Consider the following 11,229-nt stretch of genomic DNA (forward strand, 5'->3'; position numbering starts at 1 on the left):
TACATTTAATGTAACATTACCACGGGAGTGTGGGGCATTTGTAGTTATTTTGCTCTTCGACTATGATGTAGAGTGGAGTTAGTCTGGTTCTCTGATCCGTTTTCTTCCTGCGTTACACTCCGCTGTATAAATATCAGAATGCATCGCAGCGAGAATACGAAATACGGAACCATATTAGAGTGAAGTGTGAATATAATTTTAATTGGAAATGTATACTACTAATTGATTTTATATATTTTTTTAAATTGTAAGCTTTACATTTCTTAATAGAAAGATTATTTCTGCCACGCTTTTCAGATATTTCAAAAAAAAAGCGTGCTTGACATTCATTTTGTAATGCAATGTTAAAAGAAGGATACTATTTACAAATATTACGCCCCTGATAAACGAAGTTTATTAAAGAATTATTTTCTTCTATCCTGTCAATAATCCGCTAAAGGTATCATTTTCACAAAAGCTTTGCAAAATTATTTAGACTTATTACTTACTTGATTGTAAGGTTGTCACTAAAGGTTTCTTACCTGCATAAACCCGGAACCTATGTAAAGAGATCCTGTTAATATTTGAATTCACAACAGTGGGAACCATTTAAATAACAGAAAATGTACTAACAAAACAAAAAGAAAACAAACCAAAAACAACAGAAAATCTCCACAACCCCCCCAAAAAAATAAAAAGTTCAACCCCAACAAAAACATGCGCCAATGATAACATCGAGCACATAACATTCACTGTTAAAATAATATCGAGGTCTTGCGTATCAAAGATAGCAACGAATAAATCAATACTGCAATTAGGTTTAACTTCAAGGGTAGTAAGATCCGAAAGAATATCTGAATAAATTGGACGTGACTCTTCAAGTAGTGTTTTATATATACATTATTTGGAGTTTTCTAAAACAGCAAAGCCAAAACATTGTTGATATGCATCGTACATTGAGTGGCGCTAATTTACTAAGGACGGAATGAAAATATGAAAGAACGGATGAATTAGCCAGCAAAGAAAAATATATTGTACCCTTATAACTAATCAAAGCGCGAGAAAGGCTGCCATCAGGTTGAGCTAACAGTGTAACAATTTTACGTCGGGTTGCTATATAGTACGAATGTACAATCGAATAAAACTGTATGGGTATGTATGAGAATTCAACATAGAGTGTCAGAATAAAAATGACCGATCCGTATGCATCGCCACCGCCATCAACCACGACCTCGAGAGTCAAGATCATCAAAGAGTGTAAGCTATACTTAAACACTGGGGATAATTTTCATATCGAACCTGGGGAATCACAGAATAAAAAAGTCATTGATAAACGCGTTCAGATTCTTTACTTTAACATTGGACATAAAATCCTTGAATCTGACTATGTATGTAAGCGTTCGCGTTCGTTAAAAATTTTTCTGGAAATCAATTTGCTGGAACAATGGATAGAAAAAAACACACGGTAAATGGAATGATTAGCACGCGCTCTGATTATTATAGTCAATAATACATGACGCGCTACAATTTACAATCCCTGTTCTGTCTCTATAAGTGCGGTTTTTCACCAGTTCCAGTAATGTTAGTTTTGGTATGGGGGTACTGTCCCAAAATCGTTAATATTAAATTCTCGTAGGACTCCATATTACCACGGTAATGTTAACCCCCGTAGATAGCAATCTTAGCCCCATCTATGTTGAATTCTCAAACATACCCATACCACCACCAATCCAGTGTTAAATTGCCATATATCCTCATATTATTCCATGATTTGACATTACTATGCATCGCAATAGTGGACCGGTGATATTAATTCTTATATGTCTCCATTTCTAGGCCCAAAGTCTCAACGCACAACTTTTTTTCAATATGTAACGAGTATAACTTTGTGTGAAGGCTCGGATAGCTCAAGTGGTGAAACAACCGTCTTGAATTAGGAATGTCCTTGGTTCGATCCCTCCGGTCCAGGTCTGAATTTTTCACTGCTATATTTGTTGCTGCGAGGAGGATTTCACTTGTGCACCTCCAACCGGTCAAGGAGGGTGCAGTAAAGTGGAAGCTGGATCTTGAGACTGGGCGTGTCATCTCATGAGTTAGGAAGGCCTTGACTTTTTCCCTGGTACATGTACATTATTGTTAATTATTATTATTCAAGGTTAGAAGCCACCTTTGAGCTGGACATGTCCGTCACTAACACCGTTCTATGGACTTTTGAAAAATATTTGAATGTTTATATTTAACGAAAGAGCGTTGCAGTAGACCAGGGTGAATGCAAGGTTAAATTTGAAAACGTTTAGTGAATTTTCAATCAATGTTAAGCAACATGGTTGATAACAAAAGATATACCATGCGGATCGCTGATCTCAAATTTAAAACATTAACGTTGTAAACGCTTCCATTGTCTAGTATTGTTACCTTTTCAATGAAATCGTTTTCAGGCTAATTATGCTCTTGCGGACTTTTCTTTATTGTGTGTCACTTTCAGCTTTCTGCTGGTAATGAGCTAAGAGAATCTTTTTTATAATGTAAGTATCACGATGAATTATTTTAAGAGAAAAAAGCACTTGATAACGAATAAATCACTAATTGACGAGAAAGAGGTGCAACGTTTGCAGGATGATTACGAAGGTAGGATCCGAATATTGGAGCAGGAAATAAAGACAGAGAGAAGAAGTTCATGCAATTTGCACGAGGACTGGAAACGTGTGCAAAGAACAGTCGACGAGAGGAATAATGAAATATTTAAACTCAAAGCCAGCTTAAACGAGTTGAAAGAGTTATCAGACGAATTGTCGTCTGAGCTGAGTGAAGAAAAACAACAGAAAGAGGAGATTCTGAGACTCCAACAAAGATTACGAGATGAAATCGCACAACATGACGAAGAACGGAGAAAGATGAAAGATAAATTCAATAGCAGGCTGCAAGAAAAGGAAGAGAAGATAGATTGCCTGCAGACTGAGTTGAATAAAGCCACACAAAGATTAGAGGCATTGGAGGCAAAATTAGAAATTTTGAGTGAAGAAATAAGAGAAGCCGTAGCAACAAAGGAACGATTTCACCAGACACTAGAGGATCACACGAGAAATAGCCGATACGTTTTGAAAGGAAAAGAGAATGAAATAAAAAGGTTACGAGCAAAGCTTTCTTTGTTTAAAGGTCAACTTGACATATCGAAAACTCAGCTAGAATGTGAAAGAAACGAAAACTCTGAAAAGGATCAAAGGGAAACAAAAATAAAAGCAGAACTGGTGAGATGTCAGGATGAATTGGAGAAGATGAAGCAACATGAAGTCATTCTGAATGGTGCCTTAAAAGAAAAGGAAAATGAAATCATAAAGCTGCAAAAGGAAATACTAAATAGTCAAATGAGGCTGGAGAATCAAGCTCTGCAGTTACAGAAGGAACTTGATGGAAAGAATGAAGCAATGAAACTGAATATCAGACAACAGGAGGAGATAGAGAAATTAAAAAAAGAAAAGAAAGGCTTAGTCGAGAAAGAGTTAGCATTGCACACAAAAATCAAGGAGAACGGAACCAAAGAAAGAGATATTAAGAAAGACCTATGGAATCTCAAGATACGGTTAGAAAACAGGACTCAAGACCTTGAGAGGCTGATCAAGGATAGAAGAGAAGCCATAAAAACATCAAATAAACTGCAAGACGAGATTGAAAAGAACAAGTTAGCCAAGTCAAAATCAGATTATGAGATTGTTTGTCTGAAACGTCAGCTCCAGGAGGTTCAAGAGGATCTTGAAATTATGGCCTTAAGTTGTAACTGTAACAGGAATATCGTCGGCGAAGATGAAAGTGAAGATGCGGAGACTAATAAGATCTTAGCGGATGCGGCAGATAGAATAACGTGTCTTGATTCAGAAAATCACACTCTAAGAGACGAAAACAGTAATCTGAGAGAATCCATAGAAAGACTTGCAAAGCTGAAAACCACAGTCAAGGTAACTTTGAATGATGTAAACGAACTAAAGAATGACTTTAATAGAGGCAACGGAAAGGTAGAAGATTTCAGCGACTCTGGTGTACAAATTCAACAGGTTACCATTTCCGGACTGAAGAATGAAATGCACTTCCTGAACGATCAGAATAACAGACTTCTTAAAATCAACGCCAACCAGCGAGAGTTACTGTTAAAGAAAAGGGTATTAATCATTTCAATTTATCATCATTTATCTAAATCACATTAAATGATCCGACTGGAATCAAATTAAGAACAATGGTTATAAAATGTATGTAAACGTAAATGTAACGATAACTCATCATATCAAAATTAAACGTGAAAATAAGTTTAAACGTCATCAGATGCTAGGTGATGTTCATAAATTGATCCGGCTAAATAGGTTGCAGTAATCACTTAAAATCCTGCTAAACAGGTTACAAGTACAAACTTAAAATCGTGCTAAATAGTTTACAGGTATACACTTAAAATCCTGCTAAACAGGTCACAGGTATACACTTAAAATCCTGCTAAACAGGTTACAAGTACAAACTTAAAATCCTGCTAAACAGGTTACAGGTATACAATTAAAATCCTGCTAAACAGGTTACAGGTATACACTTAAAATCCTGCTAAACAGGTTACAAGTACAAACTTAAAATCCTGCTAAACAGGTTACAGGTATACAATTAAAATCCTGCTAAACAGGTTACAGGTATACATTCAAAATCCTGCTAGGTTACAGACATAAAATTAAAATCCTGCTAAACAGGTTACAGATATACACTTAAAATCCTGCTAAACAGGTTACAGGTATACATTTAAAATCCTCCTAAACAGGTTACAAGTACAAACTTAAAATCCTGCTAAACAGGTTACAGGTATATACTTCAAATCATGCTAAATAGGTTACAGGTATACATTTAAAATCCTTCTAAATAGGTTACAGGTAACCACTTAAATCCTTTTAAATGGGTAACAGTTATACACTTAAAATCCGGCTAAATAGATAACATGTATAAACCTAAAATCCTGCTAAATAGGTCACAGGTACCAGCTTAAGTCCTGCTAAATAGGAAACTTACAATGCCATTACATAAGTTACAGGCATACACTAAAAATCCTTCAATATTGAACAGGTATACACTTAAAATCCCGCTAAATAGGTTATATATATATATATATATATATATATATATATATATATATATATATATATATATATATATATATATATATATATATACTTAAGATTGTTTGAAATTTGACTGCATCATGTAAATAATGTTACTCGTAATATTGTTAGTTCAGTTTTGTTTAATATAAAACCACTAACACCTTCTCTTCAACCATATTCCTGTGTTAATGCAGACCTGCACTAGGTATATTGGTTACTATTTAATTCATCAAAATCACAATTGCTGTGTGTGTTGTCACCTGTGTAAAAATATTGGTTTATATTTAGTCCAATATAACCAATCTGTGGGTAGTTCGGGCAAGGGATGTATATCCCCATAACCTTCCCTATACCGTGTTCATATTGTGATGTATGAATACTATATCTAAATTGTTCTCCTGGGTACAGCACAGAGAACCGCGAATGTGCTAAAAAAAACAAAACGAAATATTGACTTAACGTGCAGGAGACACCAACAGTACAGATCAATGTTTCCTCAAAATGTTATGAAGTGAGTTGTAATTGTCAAAATGTCACTCACAAATTGTGAACTGTACACACTGTCTCGACTTTTGTTTATGTAAAAAACAGGTAAAAATAAAAACAATAACTTTAAAAACCAAACAATTCATGTTTAGAATACACCCATCGTTATACAGGTCATTCTAATTTACTCGAGACTGATCTGAAACGGCGTCTTCTGATACAGGCTTTGACTCTTCGCTGATAAGGATGACGTCACTTAACAAATGTCGAGTGAAGGGAGTAGATAGATGGAATCCAAGTATAAGAGCATCAACAAAAAGAACAATATAAAACTTGTCGTTTTATTATAAAATAATTGTTTAGGGTACACAATAACAATATCGTCTATACAGTAACTTGATCTGAGTGGTTGTATCGCGACTAGTTTGATAGCTAAAGGACGTTGGATCAAGATCAAGTTGGTCTCGTTTTCGAACTCGACGCAATGCAAACATCCAGATCGAAGGCTGCAAGGTTTACACATAAAAACAGTCCAGTTTAGTTTAAGTCCCGTAAACATTTGCAAAACAGATCAGTGTGTAAACGAACATGCACGTGGCTGTTAGTGACGTTCCAATTAACTTACATATTTCTACATCAACCCTTAAGTGGACCTGTTTTTATTTTATTTTTCTGTTCATTCTTTATACGTAGTAGCTATGATGTTCACATCGAATGTAGCATCGCAAGAAAAAGCCGAAGACGAAAATTATTCGTAACGCACATCACAAAGAGTTCCACATTAATTTGGTTTGCTGTTAATACGGATAACACTTTTTAAAACTACATATTTACTTTGGAAAAAAGCGTGTTTGTTTACAGAACTTTGGATTAGTTACATTTCATTTTAAAAAGCAGCGTATTAAGTCTGTTAGCCACCGCACGGTTTCTTAGTCACTGTAGATCATGCAAGAGCAATCCATATACAAATCCACATGGTTCATTATGTAGCTATATTTAACAATATGTTTCATCATGTAGATACATGTAGCAGTTAGAAACAATATCACAACGATCCTAGGAATGTTGTACCTAATTTGTAAGATGAATTCAACAAGGACATGTCTTACCTTTGTAGTCTGAAATAAAGTCCAAAGTCTGGACATTGTAGTCTGAAATAAAGAATTCTTATTCTTACCTACTGAATCATGCCATAAACTGTGGGAACAGACGTGCATCAACTAAAGAAATCGCAGGTGAGAGAAGTACGGCATGCGCATAATAACAGCAGTTCGCTTTTCAGTAACACTAACGAGTAGGTTTCAGGGAAAGTTGAGTTTTCAGTCGTTTCGATAAACAGCATTGCTTAGGTTATTTTAAACCTTGCACACATGTAGAAATATTGCTAAACGTTGTAAACTTGCCGAGATTAAGTTACTCTACAGATAACCGGTATGCATTTTATACTTACCCAGATCAAGTTACTGTGCAGAAAGCTAGTATGTATTTTAAATTTACACAGATTAAGTTGATGTACATAAAAGCAGTATGTATTTTAAACGTACCCAGATAAAGTTACTGTGCATATAACTAGTATGCAATTTAAACGTAACTAGATCAAGTTACTTTGCAGACAGCTCGTATCTATTTTAAACTTACCCAGATTAAATTACTGTGCAGATAACCAGTATGTATTTTAAACGTACCCAGATCAAGTTAATATACATATACGTATTTTAAACGCACCCAGATCAAGTTACTGTGCAGATGTATTTTAAACTTTCCTAGATCATGTTAATGTGCAGATGTATTTTAAACTTTCCTAGATCAAGTTAATGTGCAGATGTTTTTTGAAACTTTCCTAGATCAAGTTACTGTGCAGATGTGTTTTGAACTTACCTAGATCAAGTTAATGTGCAGATGTATTTTAAACTTACCTAGATCAATTTACTGTGCATATAATCAGTATGTATTTTAACCTTACCTAGATCAAGTTATTGTGCAGATGTATTTTAAACTTACCCAGAATAAGTTGCTGTGCAGATGTATATTAAACTACATATAGATCAAGTTATTGTGCAGATGTATTTTAAACTTACCCAGATCAAGTTACTGTGCAGATGTATTTTAAACCTTTCCAGATCAAGTTACTGTGCAGACAGATCGTATGTATTTTAAACTTACCCAGATCAAGTTACTGTGCAGATAGCGCGCATGTATTTTAAATTTACCTGGATCAAGTTACTGCGCATATAACCAGTATGTGTTTTGAACTTACCTAGATCAAGTTACTGTGCATATAACCAGTATATGTTTTAAACTTACCCAGATCAAGTTACTGTGCTTATAACCATTATGTATTTTCAGTTGAAGCATGACAAAATAAATAGGTTCCTCAACCGGTTGTTGGGCATCATTCAGAAGGAAGAGGATACAATGAAAAGTGACGACGCACACAGAACTCTCAGAACGCTTGTCCAGGTCATGGTCAATGAAAGTAAGTGTCCACTCGGCTAGCAATATCTATCGACCACACCTAGGGGAAATGAAAAATGCTGATCAATTTTTTTTTTGGGCGCTTATCTTATTTAAAACCTTTTATCCTTGATGCATGCAATACATTAATATCCATCATTTCCTACGGTTTTGTCAGTTTAATATGTCTGCTAGCACTACTTGACCTATTGATACTGCTACTGCTTCTGTTTCAACTCTCCCTGATGCCACTATCATCAGCACACGTAAACAATGTCTTACAGTATAGAACTTTTCTCAAATATTTGATCGAATTTTGTTGTTGTCTCACTGTTGTCTTTCCTGTGATTGGACGGGAAAAAAAAACAACCAACCACCACCACCCAAAAAAAGAATAAATATATAAAATAAAACAAATGCCATAATTACTATGACTTGAAAAGAGTTTTAGCTGTATACTACTTTCCTAGAGTTTGTATTTTCTTGAGATGGGGGAGGCAAACAAAATTCAAAATTTAAAATTTGAAGAACAAAAATAACAATTCAGAGAATATTGGATTTAACAAGATGTTTATTATTATTATTATTATTATTATTATTATTATTATTATTATTTAGATGACGATACCGAATCAGGCACAATTACACCAGCAACTACCGACTCTCCGAGTATTGTGGAGCTCCAGGATCCTAACTTGAGGATCAAGGTTCAATTTCAACCGACCGATGGTGGCTCGGATGTGAGTGAGTGCCATTTAGAGTTACCTGAGGTGAAAAAATACCTGCTACGAATCATTAACCCCACTGTCGCCCACGTGTGATTATTACATGTTGTAATCGTAATTTTCGTTTGGTCTGTACGCTTTGCTATATGTAAACTGGATGTAATCGTTTTTATTTCGAGAGAGTAATTGGTATCTACAAGCATCAGCGCTGTATGGATGCACCATTTAAGTCTGTCCCAGTTTAAACCGGAATTTGTATATTCACAAACCTATTGCTTGATTTAGTTTGATTCTTTATAATTTTAACAAGCAGGTGTGTAAGAAGTATATCATATTCTGGAAGAGGATTAAATATCATAGGAAAATATATATTTCGAGGGTTTGTCTTTGAAATTACTAGTACAGTAGGGCCACGTGATCCGTTCAAAATGATTGAAATTAACGTGTTATCTATGTAATTTAAACAATAAATTTTAAAACAATTGAATATGAATATATATATATATATATATATATATATATATATATATATATATATATATATATATATATATATATATATATATATATATATATATATAAAACCACTCCGGTGGTCTAGTAGTTACAGCATCCGCCACGGATGCGAAAGGTCGTGGATTCGATCCCCAGCCGAGTCACACCAAAGACTTAAAAAAAATGGATGGTACTAACAGCTGCCTCGCTTGGCGCTCAGCATTAAGAGGTTAGTGTTGTAACTCGTCGGCCTGGTGTCAGGATAATTTGACTGGGTGGGACATCATGCTACATGTTTGCGGCATGATGCCCCAGTGCTAGAATTTATATAAATGTTTGATTTTTTTTAACGTAGCTTTAACAATTTTACCTCTTAATGCTGAGCGCCAAGCGAGGTAGCTGTTAGTACCATCTGTTAGCTGTTAGTACCATCCATTTTTGTAAGTCTTTGGTATGACTCGGCCGGGGACCGAACCCACGACCTCCCGCATCCGAGGCGGACGCTGTAACCGCTGTTACAAAAGTAAAAATATAAAACATGATATGAGCAAGTATTTCGAGAAAAGTTAAAATGTTTAGTTCCATTTTGGAGTTGAAATTTTATTCTGAAAGATTTCATAAAATCAAGTTTAAAATTACGCAAATTATGAAGTAGGTTTAGATGTTTTCATGTTTTTCAAAAGTATTTGCAGTTAGGCTAACAGCCCAGAATACACAATTTACAAACTTTAAAGATCGCCTGTCATCTTGAAAACTCTATATATACATACAGGTTCCGTGGAATCAGTAGCAATGTTGACTGAGGCAGCTGTAAGTGTTAGGTAAATAAACCTGGAAATGACAACTTTAATCTATGATAACTAATGCATATATCTCTGCATTGTGCTGGACTACATGCATATGGACTGACCTTAAATTTATCTAAAAACTTAACTTACTGATATAGAGGATATAGATAGAATGACACAGAAATATAGTAAATGCGTCTTAAAACGTGAGAATCTTAAATTTGAATTAGAGGAAGGTAAATTAAATAGATTAATTTCGATGCACAACAGATACCCAAACTCTACCGGTTGGAGCAATGGAGAATATTGACCTTAACCTGCAGTATTTCAAAAGTGTCTGCATATAGAGTTGCGACTCGTGTTAAACCAGTGATATAATATTTTTTAACATAATACTTGTCACCTCGCCTCACCCAACTTCGCTCCTGCCAAGAGGCTGGATTGGTCGAGACGAGATATTAGAGTAAGCTCACTAGCCGCGCTCAGACTTTATGGCTGAATACTCATAATGCCAAACCATGTAGACTGGACTGAGAAACTATACCCTCCTCCTTGTACGAAAAACCGGCCATCCTGACTGCCCTTGATTTTATTCAACTAATCATAGATGCAATAGTCCTTAATTGTGCCTTATCTTCTCATGAGAGCTCGCATTTCCAAAGGGCCCAAATACGGTCAGTCCGGCAGGTACAAGTCCAAAAACTGGGCAAGGACAGCGACTTCTTGTACCAAGACATTTTAAATCGTTGTGATTTGACCGCTTCGTAGACAGGTCAGGAGGCGTTGGTGGATGGAACGTCATTCGGAACGGAAGCAAACACGGTGTTGACACCTTTTGAACAGTGAATAACCCACCTTCATCATTCAGTTTATTTCTCCACGAGTATAATATGATGAAGTATAATGGACACGTATCACAGTCATGTACAAAATAATAATTTTCTTCAAGATTTTCTCTTGTTTTATTGTTCAGAAATATATTATCTGTCTAAAACCCAATGGAACAAAAGCTCTAAGATTAATCAGAAGATATTTGCTAGGGCAAATATAACTGTTGCCACCACAGAACTCGACGTTTTCGGTTTAGGGGTCAAAAGAATGGTGTTTCTACTAAGTCAGTCAAATATGGCAGAGAGAGAGAGAGAGAGAGAGAGAGAGAGAGAGAGGAGAGAGAAT

General features: G+C 35.3%; 1 protein-coding gene across 1 annotated transcript; it reads left to right on the top strand.

Moving 5' to 3' along the window:
- Positions 1-2,516: 2,516 nt before the first annotated feature.
- Positions 2,517-8,866, top strand: LOC149807474 (uncharacterized). The gene is made up of 3 exons (XM_089956446.1): positions 2,517-4,133; positions 7,938-8,067; positions 8,664-8,866. The coding sequence occupies exons 1-3, from the start codon at positions 2,517-2,519 to the stop codon at positions 8,864-8,866; spliced, it is 1,950 nt and encodes a 649-aa protein (XP_089812572.1).
- The last annotated feature ends 2,363 nt before the right edge of the window (positions 8,867-11,229 follow it).

Source organism: Sinohyriopsis cumingii, chromosome 1 (genome assembly GCF_028554795.1).
Source record: "Sinohyriopsis cumingii isolate HCF-2022 chromosome 1, ASM2855479v2, whole genome shotgun sequence".
NCBI classification, from domain to species: Eukaryota; Metazoa; Mollusca; class Bivalvia; order Unionida; family Unionidae; genus Sinohyriopsis; species Sinohyriopsis cumingii.

Bases quoted from the DNA above. Each gene is read 5' to 3' on its own strand.
- LOC149807474 (XM_089956446.1), top strand. From the start codon at position 2,517: ATGAATTATTTTAAGAGAAAAAAGCACTTGATAACGAATAAATCACTA. The intron at 4,134-7,937 runs GTATTAATCATT...ATGTATTTTCAG, and splicing joins AGTTACTGTTAAAGAAAAGG to TTGAAGCATGACAAAATAAA. The intron at 8,068-8,663 runs GTAAGTGTCCAC...ATTATTATTTAG, and splicing joins CCAGGTCATGGTCAATGAAA to ATGACGATACCGAATCAGGC.